The sequence below is a fragment of the Marmota flaviventris genome, chromosome 6 (assembly GCF_047511675.1).
Source record: "Marmota flaviventris isolate mMarFla1 chromosome 6, mMarFla1.hap1, whole genome shotgun sequence".
In the NCBI taxonomy this organism is placed as follows: domain Eukaryota; kingdom Metazoa; phylum Chordata; class Mammalia; order Rodentia; family Sciuridae; genus Marmota; species Marmota flaviventris.
In genome coordinates this window covers 126918522-126944534 of record NC_092503.1, presented here as the reverse complement: position 1 = coordinate 126944534, position 26013 = coordinate 126918522, and the positions used below count along the sequence as shown (strand labels likewise).

Below are 26013 nucleotides of genomic sequence, written 5' to 3'. Positions count from 1 at the left end.
TTATTTAGTTGGTCAGTTATTTTAAGAAACAGGAATCCACTATCTAATGTATATCAAATTCTAGGGGAAAAATAAAGGCTTCTTTTTCTCATTGAGGAAGTCACACAGATAATACTGAAAGACATATACTCCTCCACATAGAATTCTGCCTATCTCATAGAAATAATTATATATATTCTAGAAAATGTCATTATTTGTTCAAATGAATTTAATTGAAAATGTCCTACCCCAAGTCTTCCTAAATTATAGTCTTAAAAGTAGAAAGGTATTGTCTGAGGACAAGCCACCATCACTCAGTTGCAAGTTCTCTCCAGTTCCAAAGCTCAGGATTTGATATTGGTATTAGCAGCACCTGCATGTTACAATTTTTTAATTTATTTATTTTTAGTTGACAGGTAATGATTATACATATTTATGAAATAAAGTGTGATATCACAATCTGAGATTTATTTCACTCTACAAGGTTGTTCTGTGAAGTTCATTCCAACCAAATGCAATCTTAATAAAATGTTAATAGTCTTTCAGTACCAAGAAATATGGCTGTTCTTTGAATGGACATCCCTAGGTTTGCCACTGGGCTGTTCCTGGATGCATTCATGAGGTCACATTCATTACTTCATTTCACACAGTTAACAAAGGAAGTTGCAATGCACAATTTGAATACTTAATGAAACGATACTAGTATATCAGTGTTATTTTCACTGACTACTGAAGGTGAAGCCATTTCCACCAATATTTCCAACTATGATGATTCAAGTTCTGCCCCAGAAAACTCTCATGACTTATTGAGCACATTTAAAGTTTCTATTTCTGAATAATGGCTAAAGATTTTTCTGAATTGAATGTAATAATCATAAGGATGACAAATTTATTTTGCCATACCATTTGCTCCAGGATGAGGACACTGAGATATGTGACATATGGTTAGGTTAAATTCCATACATTCTTTTCTAACTGTACTCCAGCTTCCTAAACAGAGTTGAATTTGGAATCATCAGAGTGAACATGGTAAACTTGACCTCAAAGAGTGGATTTCTCCTCATGGGGTTTTCTGATGACCATAAGCTTCAGGTTCTACATGCACTGCTCTTTTTGGTGATATACCTTCTGGCCTTAACAGGCAACCTCCTCATTATTACCATCATAACCTTGGACCACCGTCTGCATTCTCCCATGTATTACTTCTTGAAGCACCTCTCTCTTCTGGACCTCTGCTTCATCTCTGTCACAGTACCACAGTCCATTGCAAATTCACTTATGGACAATGGTTACATTTCCCTTGGTCAGTGTATTCTTCAGGTTTTCTTCTTCATAGCCCTGGCCTCATCAGAAGTGGCAATCCTCACAGAGATGTCTTATGACCGGTATGTTGCCATCTGTCAACCACTGCAGTATGAGACCATTATGAATCCCAGGGCTTGCAGGCTTGCAGTGATCGCTGTGTGGATGGCAGGGGGCCTCTCTGGGCTCATGCACACAACTATTAACTTCTCCATTCCTCTATGTGGGGAAAGAGTTATTCATCAATTTTTTGTGATGTCCCTCAAATGTTGAAACTTGCCTGTTCTTATGAATTCATGAATGAGATTGCAGTGGCTGCATTCACAACCTCAACAGCATTTATCTGTCTGATATCCATTGTACACTCCTACATTCGGATCTTCTTAATGGTGCTGAGAATCCCATCAGCAGAGGGCAGGACCAAGGTCTTCTCCACCTGCCTACCACCCCTATTTGTAGTCACCTTCTTCCTCTCAGCTGCAGGCTATGAGTTTCTAAGACCTCCTTCAGATTCCCCATCAGCTGTGGATCTTATGTTCTCCATATTCTACACTGTAATACCTCCAACGCTCAATCCAGTCATCTATAGCTTGCGAAACAAAGTCATGAAGGCAGCTCTGAAGAAGGTGCTGTCAAAAGATGAATTTTCTCAGAGAAAAATGTATTTTAAAGCAATGTTTAAACTCTAAAGAGTTGTGCAAATTAAAGAGCATTGTTACTATATTTCTGACTACAATAGGTGTGAGTTTCATTTCTTCTCAGGACTCCCATTCAACTTTTCTATTCTTTGTGTTCTTCTAAACTATAATTATGCAAAATATAAGATGTGTTGCTTCTAAGAACTTTGGCCTTCTTTCCTCCAATTTAAGTGTTATTTGAAGGCAACTTTTAGGAATTCCTTTGAAATAAAAAATAATGTATGTGTAAAATTAACTGTGACATGGCCAGCATAAAGCTGGTTTTATATATCAGGTTGCTATTAAGAAATTCAACTTTATTTATGTGATACTAATATCTGTAGTGTGTGTAAGAAATTTTCATGCGCTTCCTACTCAGTATCTTTACTATTTCCCTTTCTATTAAATATTATAATAGCTTTTTCTGAGTCACAGCCCATATATATGCCTCTCAATAAAAATTATTGTTTCCCAAATGTGAGTTTGTATGTGTGTTTGTCATCCATATAAATGAGAATATATGTCTATAATTTACTGATGAAATAGCCATCAGGCATCTTCTTTTCCATTACTAAAAATGTTTGTATTCCCCCTGTTGACACAGAAAAGATTTTGAAAAGGTATTTTTATAGTTAGGCACGCAGCCTTCTGTGTCTGTGAAACAGAACAAAGATAAATAGTGTATGAACAGCTCAAATCCATGAGGGTATAAGCTCAATACTGTGGATCTAAAAGTCTGATTCATTTTGGGATAATGTTTTAACATTCTTTTTTAAAAGCACATGTGAATCACAAAAGTATAAAACTGGACTAGTTCTCTCATACTTGAAGAACATCAAAGTACATGTTCTAGTAATAATGTGAATATAAATTACTAATAATGGGAAGATGGCACATTTTATGACTTTTGGGATTAATGGTTCTGCTGATGACATCGGCACCTGCATGCACATGAATGAAGTGAGAGTCTTGCTTATTTTGTTTTTGTTCGTTTGTTTGTTTATTTGTTTTTTGGCTTGTTTTTTTTTTTTTTTTTTTTTTTGTACTGGGGATTGAACTCAGAGGCATGCTACCACTGATTCCATCCCCAGTTCTTTTTACTTTTTATTTTGATACCACATCTCACTAATTTGCTTAAAGCCTCAAAAAATTGCTGAGGCTCGCCTTGAACTTACAATGCTCTTGCCTCAACCTCCCTTGCTGCTGGGATTACAGACATGTGCTACCATGCCTGGATGCTTGTTTTTAAAGGTTGTACATTTCTCCTCTTCCAGTATGAAGACAGAATTGATGACAGAAACTTTCTTAGTGCCATATTTTGTAGTCCTGAAGCTTTGTCAACAGTCAGTTCTTTTTCTCAAATGCACACTTAAAAAAGCCTATATTATTTAAACAGGTTATATATTATTTGTGAAAATTTTCCAAAGGAGTAATAAACAAAGTCTAAAAGAAAACCATATAATCATTGGTATATATGTTATACTACTTATGAATGTATTGTTTAACACCTTTCTATTGATGTGCATGTTTGTATGTGTAATATATATATATATATATATATATATATATATATATATATATATTATTGTCTTGTAATATCAATGTATATAATGATCAGTAAATTCCTTTGTTATAATATCATAAAAAATTTCTACATGTAAAATCTTTTAATGACTATCTACTATTTTAACCTACCCCAGTTTATAATGTTTAGTTTTTATTGTCATGATTTAAAGACTATTTGATGAATCCCTGAATCCATGAACATATTTATTCATGGGTATTATACATTCCTTAGACTTGAAGTCTCATAATAGAATTGTCTTTCACATTCTCCTATCCCCTTTGTGTTCTCAATGTATCATTGCAATTCCCTGATTTTAGCATGAGAAATCTTCAGTTCCTTTGTGAAAAGCAAATGTGTATGTACACAACAACACATCCTATCACTTTTCATACCCTTCTTGAGTTGCTATTCTGACAGATTGATTATCATACCAAAGTATGTGTTAAAATTGGCACATATCCACAAACTTAGGTTCTTCCCGTGAAGAACTTAAAAGAACACTTTCAGTCCATTAGTGATCACACACTCCATTTTGAAGTACACATGGACAGCGGTATATTGTAAGATGTCGTGAGGGTGGTGTAAATTTGAGACCAAAAATCTGCAGCATTATAAATAGATTTCTTTCTTCTGTGGCTCTTTTCATTTTAGTTTATTCTAAGGAGGGATATTAAAAGTAAACGCAACTCAAATTCATATTCCAACTCAAAGCAATCATTGTTAACAGTTTTTAGTATGGGTTTGAATAATTTTGGAAGATGTAACTCACTGTGAATGCAGTTCTTTTTCCCCAAGGAGCTCAGGCTGCTTTCTCTCTTCCCCTGTCCCCACTAAACTACCTGTTATAAATGGCCCCTAAATGTCACAGTTTTCCCCTTTTACAGCTAATACTTCCCTGTGCAATAGGAAAGTATTCTCCAAAGTAGTTTTAGCAATTTATGCCATCAATGACTCTTTGAGTTCACATAATTTTACATACTCATCTAACTTAGCATTGCTCTGAGAATACTTAGAGGTATAAAACAAATACCGCACTGTAGCTTTGATTTACTTGTTCCCTTTTCATTAAAAATACAAGAGTCACTAATATGGCATCATGTAAAAATGTGGAGGTGTAACCGATGTGATTCTGCAATCTGTAATTGGGGTAAAAATGGGAGTTCATAACCCACTTGAATCTAATGTATGAAATATGATATGTCAAGAGCTTTGTAATGTTTTGAACAACCAATAAAAAAAAAAATCCTTATTCAGTGTTTAGTGGCTACTTGATACTGCTTTTTGGAATTTAACCATTCTCATTTGGGTCATTTTCTTCTCATCAATTTATAGGAATTATTTGCATCTTTATTTATTCTTTAATTGACATATAATATTTGTACCTGTTTGTGGGATAGTTTATAATAATTAGACCATCTCCTCAAATATTATTATTTCTGTGTCCTGGGAACCTTCAAACTCTTCTCATCTACTTACTTTGAAATGTAGGATTAATTTTTGTAGATTAGGATTGCCCTACTGTGTCATATAGCATCCAAACTACTTTCTTTCCTCTGACTGTGTAATGGTGCCCATTATCCGCCCTCTAGCTACTCCTTGTCTGCCTTGTTCTTCCCATCCTCTATTGACCTCTATTGTACTCTATACCTCCATATAATCTACTTTTTAGCTTTTGCAAATGAATGAGAACATTTTTCTTTCTGTGCCTGGTTTATTTCACTCCACATAATGTCCTCTGGCTCTACTCATGTTGCCACAAACAATAGGATGTCACCCGTTTTATGTCTCAGTGATATATAATATCAAACCTTTGTCACTTAAGAAAGTGACAGTTTTGTTAAGCTTTTCATTGTAAATGTGCATGGATTTGCATGTATTTTTTCTGTATAAATTAAATCATCATACAGTTTTTATTCTCTTTTATTCATTTCTGTCACTCTTCCATTCAATTGCTTGATATTCCACTGACATTATAGTTTCTTTTGATGTGCACATGTTTTTATTGTGTCATTTACTGAAATCTTTTTTTTTTTATGGTAAATACTTTGCTTTCTTGAATCAAGAAAATATTCCTACACACAAAGGCAAAAAGATAATCTCTTATAGGTATGTTTCAAAGTTTTGGGTTTATTATAAAAATCTCTTTTCTACCTGGAATTGATTCTTGAATAAAAAGTCAGATAGATTTCAGTTAATTTTTTTATATGGTTAACTAATGTCCCAATACACTTTACAGAAGCACAATGTCTGTGTTTATGAAAATCTACTCAGAATCCTTTATTCTCTTACACTGATCTGTCTAGCCCTCTGCTAATACAAAGCCATCCTGATTATCATGCATTATAAACCTACCTACCTAATGAAACAAATATCTTTATTTTGTTCTTCAAACATTTTATGAGTATCTTACACTCTTCCACTTCTTCATGAGTTTCAGATTCAGTACATCATCTTTTTAAATTATCAAGAATTTCACTATGTCTACATATCAAAAAAGAAAAAAAATAACTTACTAAATATATCAACTACTATCAAGGCAATATCAATATTTATGTACTCTTTAAAATCTTTAAGTATAATTTCATTATTTTTGGAAAGGTTTTTCTGTGCATTATTAAATTTACTTCTGAATATTATAACTTTTGATGCACAAAACCATGTCATTTGTTTCCAGATTTTATAAATTCTTTGTGACTTTTCTTATACTATTGTACTGTCCAGTAGAAATGTTGTTAGTGGTCATTCTTATTTCTATAATCAAAAGAAAAATATTAAATATTTCCCTATTAAGTATGATGAATACCATAGATTCTGTTAGGATTCCCTTTGTCAGATCAAATGTCCCCTTTTAAATTTTAAGTAATTTAATCATTTTATTATGGATGGATGTTAAATTTTATCAAATTTTTCTGTATGCATTGGTACAAAGTTATTTTTCCCTTTTATATTTATGCATACACTGTTTTTGTCTAACTTTGTTTTCAAGTTTATACTGGCCTCCTAAAAAAATTAGAAAGTGTTTCCTATGTTCCTTTTTTTGTAAAAATTTTGGGTGGTAACATTTTAAATAAAACATCAATGGTCATAACACTTATTCTTAAGTGCCTAATTAATTATGAGTCTCTGCTGAACATTCTTCATGAATTATCTAATCAATATGCTCATTTTTTTCAGATAAGAAATCAAAGATGCAGAAAGATGAATTATTCAAAGTTTCTTCATAAAAAGTAAATGATAGAATCAGAATCCAAACTTGAGCAATCTGACTTTAATAGCTACATGATTACATATTACACAATATGTTTTATATTATCTAGCACAAAAAATAACAAATGATAAATTCCTTGTGTTGGTGAGATCAGGGAAAATAATGCTGGGAGCAATATAACATTTCATGATAATTTTTTTTAAAAAATTGTCAATATTTGAAAATTATAAAATTTTTCTAAAATAACCTCATCTCAATTTAATTTTAAGGAAAGATCAACTGTTAGAAAATAAAATATCTATAAGACTCATCATGCTAGCACAAGTCTTTATTTATAATAAAGAAAAATATTAACAGAGCCATTTATATGTTTACATGAATGGAATAATGGTTGCATTAAAAAACATGGAAAAATGTTATTTATGACACAAAATAGAAATGACACAAAATAGAAAACTGCATGTTTCAAAACAGAAACTCAATAAAACTTGTTTAAAAATGAAAAAAAAAAAAAAAACTGCAAGCTGTATTTGCAATCTGAGCAGAATGCTATGCAGTCTTTAAAATATAACAAGTATGTATCCACATAGCTTTAGAGAAAATCTTTGGTCACATGGTCATTTCTAAAAAATATTAATGGTGTCTGTAAAAGATGGTAAGAGAATTCAGAAATTACCAAAAGTACATTGTGGGCTTACATTTATATTCAATTACTTTGAAAGTTATTGTAAAGATTTCAATAATAAATTTTAATAGACTGGGACACTTGAGAGGATTTCAGGTAGTTGCTACATTTGTTTTAGGATGGACTTGTAGACTTTTTTTTTTTTTTTTTTACTATTGTTACTAATCATAATGAATGACCAAAATAGTTGTTCAAAACCTGAGATTCAGGAGGTAGGCATCAATTTCAAACATAAACATTTATTTCTAATATTCCAGGAAGACTGAAATTAAATATTCATTTTTTTTAAAGTTCAAGGTTTCCTGTTTATTTTAGAAATACATGATTTAGCTAGTAAGGTGATTCTCCATGCATGGTACTCAGATCAGCAGCAACACCTGGGAGCATGGTAGGCACTCAAATTCCTGGGGATCACTTGAGCCTTTCTGAATCAGAATTTCTGAGTATAGATCTTAGGTTCCTGTGTCTTAACAAGCTCTCCAGGTAATTCACATGTCTACTAAAGTTTGAGAACCACTGAGGCAGGGACAACAAGCATCTACTGCAGCTTACTAAACCATTACTTTGTGTGGAAATGTTAATTACTCCAAGTCCCAAGGGTAGAGACAATGAAGTATATTTATTAATTAGTTATTATTAAGTTCAAGTTTTCATTTTGAAAGATGTTCCCCGCTCCCCTTCTAAAACACACACACACACACACACACACACACACACACACACATTCTCAAGGGAAATGAGATATATTTAAAATCTGTGTGATTACAGATGAGAAGTGTCAGAGAAGTTGGTGATCAATTTTAAGAGCTACTGCTTACAAAAGACACCTGTGGTGAGTTTTCCAATCTTGGGTAAGAAAAGAGGGTAAGCTTTTATGACATTTTTGACAGAACCTTATGTTCTTCAAATTGAGTTTGGAAAAAGCAAGAGTATCATTCTTTCAGGGAAGGAATTTTTGTTCCCAGAAAATAAGCAGATTAATAAAATCCATATATTTAATTCACATAAATGTGTTAAAATAATGAGCCACTTAAGGAAAACCAGTAAATTGGGAAAGGTTAATATTTTATCTGTTTACATAAATAAAGTATCTGTAAAACACTTCTTCAAATAAACTCTGGTGTCTGTAGGAATAATAACCCTGAATGTAATTGTGGCTTTTTATCCAATATTCCTTCATGCCTTCAATTAATTTTTATAGATTTTTAGATGTAAGAAAGTGGTATGAACTGCAAAGGTCAAGGGTTTGGAACTCGACCTCAATTCTGTTACTTAAGCATTCTGGACATTAATTTCTTTCTGTATAAATGAAGATTAAGCTGCTTAACTCCAAGAAGATAAAAATACCTGTGTGAATTAAATGATATATATATTTTATGTACTCTAGTATGGTGTCTGTCTTATTAAAATGAATTCTCAAAATTGTTATTATTTTATTGCTTCCCTGTCTGTTGATATGTGCTTTTGGCAGATTAAAATATTAAATGAATCAAAATTAAGTATGGTTAATCGTGCTGTTTATAATTTTATCAGTACAGGGGGAAATGGAACAATAAAACAGAACTTGGACTAGAGACATTCTGTTAGAAGTATAACTTCACTCTTAATTTTCTCTGCTATTATGTGGTATGAGATGTTAAGAAATCAAAAAATTTGAGGACACTATAGGTAGATTAAATTAAATTTGGAATTCATGTTCACAGAGTAAGAGAAACGAGGCTTTCAACTGTGGCAACTAAAACAAGTTTAAAATATTTAGTTACTTTTACAGCCATTTTTTTATTATAGTATAAAAGCAGCAGAATATAGAAACAGGATCCTTAGATGCATTCTTTTTGAAAGAGAATTTTCATGAAACAGAGGCAGCAGAAGTCTGGGTGGTCAGCAGGAGAGATTGGCATTAGATGGTTTAATAAAAGGTAGACTGATAAGGAATGGGGAGGGAGTGCTCACCACAAGTCTTAGGATTCTCCCAGATATATCTAAGATGAATTGCGTGCACACACACACACACACACACACACAGTGTCACACACAGTGAGATTTCATGTGGTTTAGAATAAGGTCCACAAAAACTAGTAGATCAATTTCCCCAGTTTGCCTAGTACTAAGCTATAAAAGGAAAAATGTTTAGGAATATAAGAGAATCATTAGTAATGTCTCATCACTCCTCACATACCAATGTGCATTTTGGTTAAGGGTAGAATGAATGCTTGGATATTTCCATCTCATAAAGATCAAAAGCCCAGGTCATGAACCCGAACTTGGTTTTTCCATTCTCTGAAATGTAGATTGCTTTATTCCACAAATCTTTCTGAAGTTGTGTATTTGAGTATTTTGCCTTCCATGTTTAAAAACCACCTCAGGGCATTCAGTCTCTTTCTTTACAAGTGTCTTTGATTGTAATAAGTGATCAATAACTATTTGAAAGCTTAAACAAGTTCAATAAAATGAAGATATAAATAGAAGTTGTTAGAATCAGAAAATATCTCATGTAATTAAATTAGACACTTAATCTGTGAGTGGTATTTAAGTATTTACTTTGTAAAAGTATTTTTGCTCTTGATTTCAACATGTCCATTAGATACAATATTAATTGGAAAAGCAATAACACTATCCATTTTGGCTCTTGGCTTCTCACTGTAATGACCATATTGTTTGCTAGAACGAAAACAGGGATCACTGTTCCACAACAAGCCCATGTTTTAATGTCCAAAATTTCCTCTAAAAAGGGCCATTTCATCTACTAAAATAAGCCAGTGTGCTCAAATGTAATTCATCCACTATTCAAAAACTTCTAAGAGTTCATTATTGTGTTTCTTTTGGTGAAAAACAAAGCAAAAGTTTTCACCTGTAGAAATGGAATAGCATTTATCCCTAGGGCAAACACAATGACTTTTTCTTAATAGGACCTGTTTTGCACTCTAACTACTAGTTTACTAAGGTAAACTGTAATCTCTATGTGCTTAAGGAATATGTATTATCACCATTGATTTCCCAACATCTAGGACACAGCTGATAAATAACAGGTCCTTAAATGGTTGAAAGGATGAATGGATGAACAGGATGAATGATTATTTTAGTGTCTTTCTATTACATTTCCCATATTCTTTTATTTTCCAGCTGCTACCAGGTTTGCATTTTCCAAATGATTATGACAAACATAACCACAAGGAATGGATTCCTCCTCTTGGGGTTTTCTGATGATCGCAAACTGCAGATCTTGTATGCTTTGCTCTTCTTGGTGTTGTTCCTAGTGGCTTTGACAGGAAACTTCATCATTATCACCATCACAACACTGGACCAGCACCTCCAATCTCCAATGTATTACTTCTTGAAGCAACTTTCGCTTCTGGACCTCTCCTTCATTTCCATCACAGTCCCCCAGGCCATTGACAATTCACTGATGGATGATAACTATGTTTCATATGGCCAGTGCATACTGCAGGTTTTCTTCTTCACATCTTTGGCCTGGACTGAGATAGCTATTCTTACAATTATGTCTTATGACCCTTATACAGCCATTTGCTTCCCACTGCACTAGGAGGTCATCATGGATCCCAGAAATTGTAGGTGGGCTGTGATAGCTGCGTGGGTGAGTGGAGGCATCTCAGGAATCTTATACACAGCAGCCACATTTTCTATCATATTCTGTAGGGTGAAAATAATCCATCAATTTTTCTGTGATGTCCCCCAATTACTGAAGCTCTCCTGTTCCAATGATTACCTAGGAGTGATCGGAGTAGCTGCTTTCATATCTGTGGTGGCATTAGCCTGCTTCGTCTCCATTGCCCTCTCCTATGTTCACATATTCTCCACAGTTATAAGGATACCCTCTGCTGAAGGCCTGTCTAAGGTATTCTCCACCTGCTTGCCCCACCTCTTTGTTGTCTCATTTTTTCTCTCTACAGGCATCTGTGCATATCTAAAACGAACTTCAGATTCTCCATCTGCATTTGACCTTATGGTATCTATCTTTTACACAGTAATACCCCCAACACTCAACCTTATTATCTATAGTCTGAGGAATGAGGCCATGAAGGGTGCGCTAAGAAACTTAGTTTTGGACAGAGAATTCACTGGGAAAAATACACTTTTGTCCTGTTGTTAGTGGTTGTTCAATATTATATGCAAGGAACTTTTTGGTAATTGGATCCCTCAATTTGTGAAGTTAATGAAGCAATAAAATTACTTCCTGTAGATAGACGTGTAATATAACCATTGTCATTGAATAAACTTTTCCCTTAATTTATTGAACATTTTATTCATTGAAATATTTTTTGAAAAAAATATCATAGCATATGTTTTAAAAACTATTGTATAAATAAAATTACAACAATAAGAATAAAAAGTGATAATATTTACCCACAGTTTCACCCATCAAACAAGTCAACTATTTTCATTTTAATCTATTTAAGTTTAAATATTCATCTTAATTTTTATCTTCATATATACCAGTTTTGCATACTGGTTTAAATTTGTAGGTCATTACTATGTTTAACCACATAGTTTTACTATGATAATTTTCTTTAATGCATCATATTCAATTAAACTCATCTGAAAATACAAGTAATCATTTACCTTTTTCACATAGACTACTTATTTTCAATTTTTCACTCTTATAAGTAAAGCTGAAGGCAGAAGCTCTAGAAATTTCAAAGTATGGGTTGTGAAATCAAAGTGCACAAATTGTTTGGTGCTCTTGAGACCATATTTCTTTCCAAAAATATTTGATAATTTTGTTACCATTTTGTTACCACAATTTTGTTAATTCATGCAACAAATATTCAGAGAACTATTAGCTGAATGAAGTCATAACAGGTGCCTGCAACACAAAAATACAGACACAGCATTTAAATTGTGGGGACTTTTTAAAATAATAGCAATATTTTACCCTTTGTAATTATTTTCAAATATTTGATATCTCAAGAAATTAAACATATTCACAATACTTATTTTCAATATTATTCATTTAGCTTTACATATTTCTTATTTTATGAAAAGCTTTATAAGTGTTACAATTCTGTTTTATGATGGCAAAAACATTTTCTCAGGTCCTTTGTATTTCAAATTTTCAAGCCTTTTTTCTATGCAAACCTTATAGCAAGTAAGCTGAATATGAGCTGTTAATGTTGTGGTAACAAAGCTTAAGCAGTTCAGGTAATTAAGACATAATCATAAATGACTCACAATTAGCTCTTTTACCTCCTTGTTCTCAGGCCATTCAAGCAGACAACAATAACATGTGAATTATATTTGTTTCTTTTTAAGTTTCACCCCAGTGAAATATTTTAACATAATTTTCTGAAATTTTCTCTCACTGACCTATTATTTTAATGAACCCACAGAATTATAAAATAAATACATAAATTTCTATTTATATTCTATTCTTCCATCTCTCTTTATTATATATAAATATTCTTTGCAAATTAAACAATATTGTATTGATTTTACTGCATATTTGAGTAGAAGAGCGCTCTTTACATTTTTGTTGTCTTCTATTACTTTCACAGATAAATTTTTAACATCTTAACTCATTTCAGTAAATATTGTCTGTCTTGAGGCCAATAGTCATTCAAAATGTACAAATTAACTTGGAAAATATTGTGCTCTGTGAAACCAGTTTGTTGTTTCCAATAAGTACCAAAAAGTTTTGTTGTTTGCTCTAAATCAAAAATTTTGCTAATTATCTTTATGAAAATAAAACATTCCCTAATTTATATGATTTCCAAAACCTGACTGACTCACTATCTATTCAAGATAAGCATACAATGCAACTACCAAGGGTCTTGAACTATATCATAAATTATGAGGATTTCTGCATTGCTACTGCTACCTCCCAAGTGAGAAAATAAAAGCCCACTTCCCCAGGCTCCCTTACACCTAGAATGTAGGCATAGAACCTGTATGTAGCACTAGATGCTCTGACTTGAAAGTTCACCTTACACAAGAGCAGTCTGAGCAAGCTTGCATTTTGTGGCATCCTTTTCTACTCAAGTCAGTGGCCAAGTTATTCAGCTTTGGGGAGCAGTCACAGTAGGGCCTGGAATCCAGTCTCAGCATCAGCAGGGGAAAACATAGAGCTCAGCAGTGTCATCAGTGCCATTGCTGGTGCAGTTTCTTGGATCTGGGCTCACAAGCTTGATTATCTTCCCTTCTAAGAGACTTGGGATATACCCAAATTTCTGCAATAAGCTCATTTTTTAATTAAAAAGGGAAAGGAGATAAGGGCTTAAAATTGGAGAATTTCACAATTTGATGGAGATAGAAAAAAGAGGCCAAAAAAAGTAGTATTGAATTGTAAAACCTGATAATTTGAGGGTTTAGGGTTGACATTTATGACCAAGGAGGAGGTAAGAACAACTGGAGTCCCAAATAAAATGTCTTAAATTCACTTTTTTACACATTACACTTCAACTAGCTCAGTCTTACCTTTCTTATTATTACAATTAAAGAAAGGAAGAAGCAATTTTTCTCCTCATTTTCTTCTCTGTTTTGAGTTTCTTAGGTAAGAAGATACATTTTACTACCAGGTTTACTTGTGTTCTGCCACAGAGCTCCATTGTTGTTTGGCAACATCACATGAACAGTTTTGTTATATTATTATGTTAAAAGACCCTTCTCCTAATTTGTTAAGAAGAAAAAATAACATAATTGTGTTTTGAGAGAACTGAGAACTCCACATTCCTTTATCCATTTGTCAATTTATTAATTTAACAAATATTTGCTTTGTAAGGCAGCCGTAGCTATAGCATTAAATATTTCATTCTTATAAAAAAAGAAAGGTTACCTCTATTGGACACAATCAATTCAACTTATGAAACAGAGTCAATTTAACTGCATTTCATATATGGATGTCTCTTGTTTCCTTCTTTTGCCTAATATCTCTGGTTAGGATTTCCAGAACTATATTGAATGGAGGTTAATGAATGATTTTTTTTTTTTTTTTTTTTATACCGGGAATTGAACCCAGGGGTGGTTTACCACTCAGATGCATCCCCAGATCTCTTTACTTTTTTTTTTTTTTTTTTTTTTTTTTTCTTGAGGCCTCTCTAAGTCACTGAGGCTGGCCTGGAACTTTTGATCCTCCAGCCTCAGTCTCCCAAGTCTCTGGGATTACCAGCATTCACCACCATGTGGGGCTTGAATGATCTTTAATGTGCTGTTAACTTTAGTTTGCTATTATTATGTTGAAGATTTTTGTGTCTATGTTCATCTGAGAAATGGGCCTACACAGTTGTTTTTGTCTTCTTCTTTCCCCCCTGTTCCCCCTCCCTCTTCCCTCCCCTCCTCCTCCCCCCATTCTCCTCCTCCTCCTCTTCCTTCTTCTCTTCCTCCTCCTGCATCTGGCTTTGTGTCAGGGTAATCCTGGCCTTCTAAAATGAGTTTGAAGGTGTTCCTTTCTGTTAAGTTTTTAGATAAGTTAGAAAAGAATTTATATGAGTTCTTCTTAAAATGTTTTATAGAACAAATCAGCAGTGAAGCCATCAGGTCCTGGGCCTTTCTTTGGTGGGAGGCTTTTTATCATTTATTCTATCCCCTAAAAGCTTTATTGCTCTGTTTACCTTGCCTGTTTCTTCATAATTTAATGTTAATAAGTTGAATGAGTCAAGAAATTTATTCATTTTTTCTAAGTTATCAGTTTAGGGATATATAATTGTTCATAATAAAATTGTGGACCAAGCCACATCACCAGTCAAGAATTAGAGCCTACTAGAAACTGTTGAAAATATAGTATCTGATATGAAGGATGCAAGTGACTCAGCTTTCTGTTCCCTAAGCCAAATAGTGTTTATCTTCAATGTGAAATTTAACTGCAAATACTGCTTGAATGTTAAGAGATTATAGAAACATATAATTAATAAAATGGACTTGATCTCCCCTCCACCTCCTCATCTGACAGATGGTTATAGGAACAAATAATAACCAAAGAGAAAATGAAATTGTGTCTCCATCACTAATGAAAATACATTTTGTTTAATAAAATTGGAAGTTACAAATGTTTACTGAAAGCTAAGATATTTTTTCCTCAAAAAACTAAAAACAAAAGAATTAGAGCATAGCCCTTCCCTGAATCCTCTGAATATCTATTTCTAATCCCAGTCCTCCTAATCTCTTAAAACATCATCACTAATCTGACCTTTTTGTTTTTCTATCCCTTTCTCTTCTTGAATGTATTAAGCTACTAATGTATATCCCTTAAATATATAATAATCATTTGATTTTGAAATTTATATAAAAGAAAACATACTGTGTGCTTTCTATTCTATTATGTATCTTTACCTCAATATTGTTTGTACATTTTATTTAGCTTCCTTGCATTAGCTATCATCTACTTATTTTCATCATTGTATAGTATTCCACTGAACAAATACAAGAAATAGCTTTATCCAATAGGTGGTTGAGGGGAATTTTATGTTCTTTCAGATTTGTAGCAATTGTGCAAAATGCTATTGTGAAAGCTCCTGAATACACATGTAAGAAAGAAATCACAAAGTTATGAATATGCAATGGCCATATTACAATAATGAGAAACATTGGCACTTCAGAGATTTGTCTTGACTACAAGTTTACTGGCTCAAGGCCAATTCCTTCTTGGAGCTACCTTCATCCACTGACTGCTCACAGAACTAAAACAGCCTGTTGTCTCAGCCCAAATTTGGACAGTTCTAGCTTCAAAAATCCATTTAGCAGTCATCAGTAATGCATCTCAATACAATTTTTTTTTTCTCTGCCCAGTCCTACTCTTTCCTTCCCTTGCCTATACAAATTTTACCCAGAAGGTACTCCTTAATAAGTATTCTGCATCCTAATCGTCATCTCAAAATCTGCCTCCTGGGGATTCTTTATCAGACAGTCGGATTCAGCAGTGGTCCCAAAAGCTTGAGTGCTCTATCTCAGCTTCAGGAGGAAATGTATTCTTGAGTACTCTATTCCCTGTGTTTTGTGATTGTTTCTTATTTTGGTTATTCCTATATTCCTTAGAGTTCTTCACTTACTTATATCCAATCTGTCAGTATTCCAGTTTTTCATGATTGTTTTATAATTCTTTATGTTAAAATTTCCCTGTTAAAATAAAATTACTGTGTGATCTCCCCTCCACCTCCTCATCTGACAGATGGTTATAGGAACAAATAATAACCAAAGAGAAAATGAAATTGTGTCTCCATCACTAATGAAAATACATTTTGTTTAATAAAATTGGAAGTTACAAATGTTTACTGAAAGCTAATAGGAAAACCAATGTGCTACCTAAGTAACACACAAGTAAGCTCTCTCTTTTGGAATGGGAATATGGACTGGTTCTGTTTGCTGTGGGACCACTGGATCCATGAATCCATTCCAAGAGCATTTTATGAAGGAATTTGGAAATGCTGTTGACAAATCAGTCCTCAGCATCCAGCCTACAATTGGGGATTACCTCAGCTCCAGAAAGCTGTCTCACTTATGGCCACACCCATCTCATGGGTGCCTTCACCCAGTGCAAACCAATGCCAATATAAAGGCCTAACCGCAGACAGTGTAACTGAAGACAACTCCAAATTACTCATATTCCCATACCAAACTCCCTAGGGGCTCAGCTGAGACTGATACTGAGCAGACTGTGGCTCATTCCCTCCCAGTCCTGCTTCCTGATCCTCACTTCTACAGTACATCAGTAAACATCCTTCAATCTAAATTTCAGGTTATAGTCCTCTTCTCAGGGAATGCATCTTGCACTACATTTATTCTGCAAATTCTCAATTATTTCTTTGAATACTGTCTACTGTTTTGCCTTCTTTCTAGATTTTTCTATTATTATATACTATCATTGTTTCGTCTATACAACATATCTCTTAGTGTTGGTCTTCACACTTTCCCCTTCTTCATTTGTTTCCAAACATTTTCTGAGAGTGGACATATATTCCAGATAAGTAAATTTTTATCTTCATTGCCTTCGTCTATTGTTATTTGTTATAAATGTTTGCTTTATTTCACATTATCAATGTTCTCACCCACTGGGTATATATATCAAGCTTATTTTAAGTTAGTTTCATTTTTTAGTTCATTGATTCTGCCTCATCTTTTATAATCAAGTCAACTTATTTTTCTTTTTATTAATGGCTTCATTTCTCAAATATATCATTGCCTTTAGTAAAATTCATATTACTCTGAAAAGATTAGTTATTTTGACTACTCAGATATTTAAAAGAGGAACCAAAGGTTACCCCTTTTTTTTCTTCCTTTTGCTGATTTTAGGGAGTGGTGGAGATTACACAATGCAGAGAAGAGAATTGCTGCTGCTAAAAATTGAACCTAATCACATTCCATTTAATTACTCTTACCAGGTGATGCCGATCCTGGAAACCCTGGATTCAAGAAATATTGGCTATAAGGAAAATGCAGTCTATCAGGCTCCCTCACCCAGATGTCCAAGGAGCAATGTGTTATGGAAGTCAGAAGCAACAGTCCCTGTGTAGTCTTATATAATGCATGAAGTCATATTTGGCATGCTGCAGATTTTGTTGTAATCTTGTACATAAGATAAACAGGACTTTCTGCTCTCCTATCTATCAATAAAGATATGTCAGATATCTCTTCAGCCCCATGTATCTTCTTGAATTTGTCTAAATCATCAATTAACCTGCCTGGGATAAAGTAGTTATACCATACTGGCTCAGTACCTCCAATGGTCCATTGCTCTTTTTCTTTCAGAGTTTCCTTCCTTACTTTCTATTACCTAAATCATAGCATTTGTGAAAGTAAAAACAAAATTCCAAGGCAGGTATCTGCACCAGGAAACTGCTGATACCAACTACCATCAACACACAGATATAGGTGTTCCCCTGAGCTCATTCCACTAATCTTACCAGAGCCTGACCTCGCTTTTTCTGTCTTGCAGTTGGAAAACAGTCAATAATCAGGCAATTTTTTTTTTAATATTTTTAAAGCATAATTAAAAGTTTAGCCCCAATCAAGAGAGAGCTCAGATATAATACTTGGACTATTTTCCATAACAATGTCACTCATTACTATTCCCTATCACCTATTCTCACAGAACTAGAAAAAAAAAAAAAAAAAAAAAAACAGTCCCTATTAAAAACCAACCACTTTCTATCTTCCCAGGGATCTGTTCTTTGATTTAAGTTTCTTAGATCCACTGAGTTATTCTTTGTTCGCCATTTCCATAAGCAAGTTAAACACATGAGGACAGAAAATTCTTCTCAACTCTTTGCCATGAAAAAGGCCAAAACTCATTGCTACTTTTTCTGTACCCAAGATTTCCTAATTTGTGAGTTCATTTACAGGGAAAAGAAATCATACATTTAGAAAAGATAAAAATGAACAATATAAATTTTTTAATTTAAGTGCATTTTACTATTAATATTAAAATGAAAAATAAAAATTAGTCCAAATAGATGAATATATTCAGTATTAAATAAGACATGAAAATTAATTAGAAGGAATAAAATTTAAATTAAATATTGGTTATCTCTATGTTTCAAATTGTTTAACCTTCCTTCTCCCAAAATAATAAACTATAAATAATAATAATAATAATAATAATAATAATAAACCACTCTAGATTTTTCTTCAAATTTTCGAATTCTTTTTTTTTTTTTAACTGTCTCAAAGGCTTTTATTATTTTTATTTTTTACAATCCCTCCCCCACAGTAAGGTAATGTTATTAAATAATCTAATCCATTCCCAAAATGGCTCTCTGCATCTGCTCTGGTGTCTTCTGCCATATCATTGCATATTTATGCATGACTGAGATTAGAATTTCCTTAACATTGTTATTTTGATAACCTGAAGCTGTTCAGTTACCCTTGAGCTCTCATCCTCTCCTATTTATACAATGAAGCTCAAGGCAAATAGGATGAAGCTCAGTATCGGCTCCTCCCACCATAACCCTCACTTCCTCCAGGACCATAATTTCCTCTACCACACGGTCGCCCCATGTTTCTGCTACCCAAGTTTCCACTCTTCATTAGACTATATTTAGAAGGTTGCTGGTTATAATTTCCAAAAACATTATAATTTCCACTTCCAAAATTTCCTCATCCATAGTTGTCATAACCACCTCCATAGCCCCCACCCCGGTTTACATAGCCAGATCCTCTACCACCATAGCCTCCTCTTCCTCCTCCATAACCAGGACTACCTCCAAAATTGCCACGTCCAGGTCCTCCTCCAGATCCATTAGAGCCATCCCCAAATCCACCTCCGCTTCCATATCCATCAGATCTTCCTCTGAAGTTGCCTCCTCTTCCACTCCTGGAACTTTGGACTTTTTGCATTTCTTGTCTAGACAAAGCCTTTCTTATGACCATTGATGGTGTGGTATTTTTGCAATACAATTTTGTTCACAGGAACATGGTCATCAAAAGTAACAAAACCAAAGCCTCTTTTCTTTCCAGACTGCCTATCCATAGTTATCTCAATGGTGTCAATTTTTCCATATTCTTCAAAGTAATCTCTAAGGTGGTGTTCCTTGGTATCTTCTCTAATTCTGCCAACAAACAGCTTCTTCACAGTCATAGGAGCCCCTGGTTTTCCAGATTCCTCTCTTGCTACAGCTGGTTTTGGCTCAATCACTCTGCCATCAATTGAATGAGGTCTTGCAGCCATGGCAGTATCAACCTCAGCCTTGGATGAGAAAGTTACAAAACCAAATCCTCTTGATCTTTTGTTTGCAGGATCTCTCATAACCACAAAATCTGTAAGTTTTCCCCATTGCTCATAGTAGTTTCTTAAACTTTCTTCTGTGGTTTTAAAACTTAAGCCACCAATGAAGAGTTTACGGAACTGTACCTTTTCTCTCTCCATTGTGGACTCAGTCGCTTCAGCCTGATTTCCTGCAGGCAAGTGAGATAAGTGAGATCTCCGCAGACAAACACAAACCGGACTCTTTCTGGCGCTGGAGTGAGAACTGCTGCTGAAGAGCACCTCCACACAGGACCAGCACTGCTGCTACTGCTGCTGCTTTTCTAGAACCTTCCTATGACTAACTCCAATTTATTTTTAAAATGGACTTGCTTCTCCCTAATCTCTCCCCTCCCTAATCTCAGGGAAATGGGATTACCTTTTTTTCCCCAAATTAGGCAGATTTATCTGTCCTTGAGTTCACACCCACCATAGAAATGAAGTAATCCAGACTGTGGGGAGGGTATCAGAAGATCTCAGAAATGACTCTCTCCCAAATTAACAAGTGAATTATAACTCCAGACAGAAAACTGTGGAATGTAGCCTTTGAATCACCTCTTTAAAAGTCCCTTGTTCCTGCTGATGGGCAGAATCACAGCCTTTAGGACAGGTGTCCTCTGTGTTTCTCCTTTGCTAGCCAAGCAAAAAACTGTCTTTTTCCTTTTTTCTCAAAATGGTGTCCTCATTATTGATTGGTATCAAGGACAAGGACCAAGCTTTTAGCAACAAAAGGAAGCTTGCTGCTGTGTTTTCGGCATGTCCCTGGCATGTTCTCAGCCCACAGACAGAGTCAATTTTCCTTTGCTCAGACAGTTTCATGGCAAAATTGGTTGTGCAAAAGACCTGGGTACAAAGTATCCATGCTTCAGTTTGTGTCCACTTAGCCTGTTGTGTATATTTTCTAGAAAATGCTGAGATGGTATGACTGTACATTTTGAAGAAGAGTAAGTGAGGGGCCAGGACAGTGGTGCACGTGTGTAATCCCATCGGCTCAGGAGGTTGAGACAGGAGGATTGTGAGTTCAAAGCCAGCTTCAGCAGAAATGAGACACTAAGGAACTCAGTGAGATGCTGTCTCTAGCACGCACAACAAGGCCCAGAGTTCAATCCCTAGCACTCTTTTTTTCTGATTCCCTTGGTGTTGCTGTTTTCCCCTCTGCTCATGTGAATGTACACAATGGCCACAGCATCTCTGCACTGAGATTGCTCCAGACTGCAGAGGCACACAACTGTAGGGACTCAGATGAAACAAGAATCCATTGAGGAAGCTCAGTTGTGTTTGGCACACATTAAATTTTCGAATTCTTTAATGGCTATTTAAAGTAGTGTCTCTAATATATAAAATATTTGCCAAGTTATTTTAAGAATAATAACATGCACAAACACTTTGAAGATTACCTTTTATGGTTTTTATTGGTATGTTATTATTATTATACATATTACTGGGATTCATTGTGACATATTTGTACATGCACTTGACAAAATCTGATCAAACTCATTTCCCAGTACTTCCTGTTCCCCTCCCCTTCACCCTATACCTGATTCCTCTCCTGTACTTTCTGGACCCCCTTCTAGCATTATTCTTTAATTAGTATATTATAATTATATATAAAAGTTGGAGTTTTTGAGGTATGGTCATACAAGGAGATACAACAGAGTATAGTTTGGTCAATTTTATTTCCCAGTACCTTATCCTGTTGCTCCTCCTCCCTCCTTCTCAATTCCCTTCCTCTACCCTATTGGTCTCCCTTCTATTTTGGTGAGGTCTCTTTTTCATTCTAATCTCTCTTATGCATGCAGGCACACATATGAGAGAAAACATTTGTCCTATTACTCTCGCTTAGCATTATATTCTCCTGTTCTACCCATTTAAGAGCAAATAACATTATTTTATTCTTCTTTATAACTGAGTAAAACTCCTTTGAGTTTATATGCTACATTTTCTTTATTCATTCTTCTGTGGTTAAATGGATAGGTAGGCTAGTTCCACAACTTGGCTACTGTAAATTGTGCTGCTATAAACATTTATATCTATGTATCAATAAAGCATGCTAATTTTAGCTGTTTTGGACAAACACCAAGGAGTGGAAAATCTGGGACATATGGTGGTTCCATTAATAGACTTTTGAGGAATCTCCATACTGATTTTCAAAGTGGTTATATTAATTTTCAGTCTGACCAAAATTGTATAAGTGTGCCTTGGCCTAGAGAGCATGTATTGTTATTTTTATTCCTGATGATTGTCATTCTAACTGGAGTGAGATAAAATCTTAGTGTAGATTTGATTTGCTTTTTTCTAATTGCTAAGATTGTTGATAATGTTTTCTAATCTCCCCAAACATAAAATACCTAAAAATAAATGTAACCAAAGAAGTGAAAAACCTCCACAATTAAAACTATAGAACAGCCAAGAAACAAAGTAGACTTTACAAAAGTGAAAGGCCCCACATGTTCTTTTCTTTAATATTTTTTATTTGTTGATGGACATTTATTTTATTTATTTTTATGTGGTGCTGAGAATTGAACCCAGTGCATCACGCATGCTAGGCAAGCACTCTACCACTGAGCCAAAACCTCAGCTCCCCCACATGTTCTTAAATAGGCAGAATAGTATTAATTCTGGCTATATTAAAATGGCTATATTTCCAAAAGCAATCAATATATTCAATGTGATACTCATCAAAATGCTAATGACATTCTTGCAGAACTAGAAAAAAACAGTCCTAAAATTCATATGGAGCAATAAAAAGTAATAATAACCAAAGCAATTCTGAGCAATACAAGTAATGCTGGAGACATCATAATAGTTTATCTCAAATTATACTACAGAACTATAGTAGGATGGTATTGGCATAAAAATAGACATAAAGACCAACGGAATAGAATTGAAAATGCAACAGAGACAAATGCACATAGATGAAGTCATCTGATCCTTGACAAAGCTGACAAAGACATATGTTGAAGAAAAGACAGCCTTTCCATATGTAGAAGAAAGAAACCAGATTCCAATCACTCATGCTGCACAAAAATCAACTCAAAGTAGATCAAACATAGAGGACTTAGATGAGAAACTATGTAACTACTAGAGGAAAACACAGGGTCAACAATCCAACATATTGGTGCAGGCATCAACTTTGATGATATGACTCCTAAAGCTCAAGAAATAAAACTAAAAATCAGTAAGTGTGATGACATCAAATTAAAAAGCTTCTACACAGCAAAGGAAATAATTAAGAGCATGAAAAATGAACCTCAAAAATGGGAGAAACATCTTTGCCAAATGTTCTTCCAACAGGGGATTATTATCCAGAATATAAAAGGAACTCAAAAAAATTAGCACCAAAATTACAATCCAAGCAATGAATGAACAAATGAACTAAACATACATTTCTCAAAAGAAGATATACAAATGTCCAACAAACATATGGAAGAATACCTTTGAGATACCTTCTTTGAAGTCAAAGAAATTAAAGAAAAAGGACACATATTATATGATTCCACCTAAATGCACTTTCTAGAAAAGGAAAACTGCAGGGAAAAAAAATGATCCATTGTCACTAGAAGCTCGGCAGAAGGAGGGGTACATTAGAAAGAAGCATGGGAGAACTTTGAAGGCAATGTAACCATTCTGTACTTTGGCTATGGCTATGGTTATGTGACTGTATTTGTCAAAAAAGTCACATAATTATATATCAAAAGATAGAATGTTACATTACGAAATAAATTGGAAAGAAGAGACATAGTGGGAGAATTTGAAACAGAGAATTATATAAGTGCACTCCAAGATCAAACATCTGTGAAATTGGGATAGAGTCCCATAGTAGAAGTATAGGTGACATTCATACTGTGAACAAAATCTCTACTGTTTTTGTAAATCTTTTTCATATCAATGGTTTTATGTACTACATTTTGTTTTAATTGTCTGCTACTTGCTTGTTTCTTATATGATAAATTATTTGAAGGTGGAAGAATGAGACTTGACCTTATACACATTTATATTTTCTGAGTTCCAGATAACACCAAAATGTCTAATAGTAGGTTGGTGATCAACAATAATTTAAGGACAATAATGAATGAATAAAATCATGGAGGTCTAAGGCCAATGTGGCAGAAGAGATATCCACCTGGTATTGATTATGCCAATATGAAAACCAGTATAAAAACTGGGTCATCTGGACATAGATCCCTGATGACAACCAAATTTGGTGCTGGGAAGAAAACACAGATGTAGCTGTCCAATAGTTAAGAACTTGCCTGGAAAACAAATAGAGGAGAAAAACAATATGTAGATAATTTTTCAGTAAAAGAGATTTAGACAACAAAGGGCAAAGTAATTTTTCTATAATAGGGAAGAAATAAAAGTTCAGAAGAAAAATAAGGAACTTAGAATATAGACATTGTCCTCACCTGCCACTCCAAAGAAGGAGCAGCTTTGAAGTGAAGAATGATAAGAGAAAGTGTTTGGAGGAAACCTTGACACAGATTGTTCTGTGTCAATCAATGCAGTGGATCAACGCATGTAGTGGTATAAGAGAACTTTTCAAAATATTTCAGAGGTGCTAAGGAATTTTATTAGTGAGAAAATGATTCAAAGATAAGCATTCCCCCAAAATAGAATTAGAATGACAGTGTGGGATAGAAGAAGTAACCTAGCCTAAGATGAAGAGAAAAAAACAATACACTATGTTTCCCAATATGATTTTTCTACTTTTTGCCTACCATTTAAATATGTACATATTGGTCCTAGAGAAGCAGGAGAGTCTTTTTTAAGATTAACTACATGTAGGTTGAGTTTTATGCAAATTAGTACTATTTATTCATGAAAGTGAGTGCCTGGCAAGATACAAGAAAAAAAAAAAAGCTATTTTTAAATTAAGAATGTAAAATTTCACCTTGTTTTATTTTGCATAATAGTCTTTGGAAAAGTGATGTTTAAATTATTTATAAACCACTACTATATACTACTATAACATATATTAAAAGCAACTCTTTTGTCGTAAATTATTTTGTAAAGTGGAAAAAGGAAACATGTTTGTATTGACTGTTTTCCATGGATAAAAATAAAATAAAATAAATTTACCCCTCAGATATTTGATATAATTGTGAGACTAATTGTCACATGAAAAATACTATGATTACAAAGAATACAAAAATAACAGGATCAAATCAAACACAGGTCACTGGTATGTGTGTTCCCATGTTAATATACTTATTCTAATTGTGAGTTAATCTGATTTTTCTGGAGAAGGTTACCTTTAAATATGACTAAACAGAAATATTATGGATGTATAACCTGATATTTTGACAGTCTTCCCTTGAATTTAATTTACTCACATTTTCTTTGACAATTTTATTGAAGTACAATTAAAATATAAAGAAATGCACGTATTTCATGTGCACAATTTGATGCAACTGCACATATATAAATACCTATGGTATCTTCACCATAATTAAGTTAATAGATATATCCATTAATTTCAGAAGTTTCCTGTGTCCCTTGAGGTTTGTGGTTGCTTGGGTTTTGTGTGTGTGTTTGTGTGTGTGTGTGTGTGTGTGAACACTTAACATGAGATTAAACCTCTTCATTTTTGTAGTATTTGTACTAGTGCAGGTTAATAATACAGAATAATGAGTTCCTTGCAGCATATTTGTACATGCATATAACATATTTTGAACATTTACTTCCCTTCTTTAGTATCCCTTACCACCCCCTTTCTTCTTCCCTGATCCCCTTTCTCTTCTTTCTTAGACTCCCTATACTTTCAGATCATCTTTTTCTTCCACAGATGAGAGAGAACATGAAATACCTGTCTTTTGTGGTCTGGTTTATTTCACTTAACATAATGCTAGCCAATTCCATCCATTTTCCTGCAGATGTTTTAATTTAATTCTTCTTTATGGCTGAATA

The 26013-nt window shown here is 34.0% G+C and overlaps 1 protein-coding gene and 2 pseudogenes across 1 annotated transcript; 2 read left to right on the top strand and 1 right to left on the bottom strand.

Annotated features, from left to right (window-relative positions):
* Positions 1-1005: 1005 nt before the first annotated feature.
* LOC139706270 (olfactory receptor 14J1-like) lies at positions 1006-1970 on the top strand. The gene is given in 2 exon segments (XM_071613971.1): positions 1006-1525; positions 1528-1970. Coding segments are annotated over 2 exon segments (963 nt in total).
* Positions 1971-10566: 8596 nt separating this feature from the next.
* LOC139706269 (olfactory receptor 14J1-like) lies at positions 10567-11529 on the top strand (annotated as a pseudogene).
* A 7717-nt stretch (positions 11530-19246) lies between these two features.
* Positions 19247-20229, bottom strand: LOC139706268 (heterogeneous nuclear ribonucleoproteins A2/B1 pseudogene; annotated as a pseudogene).
* Positions 20230-26013: the final 5784 nt, after the last annotated feature.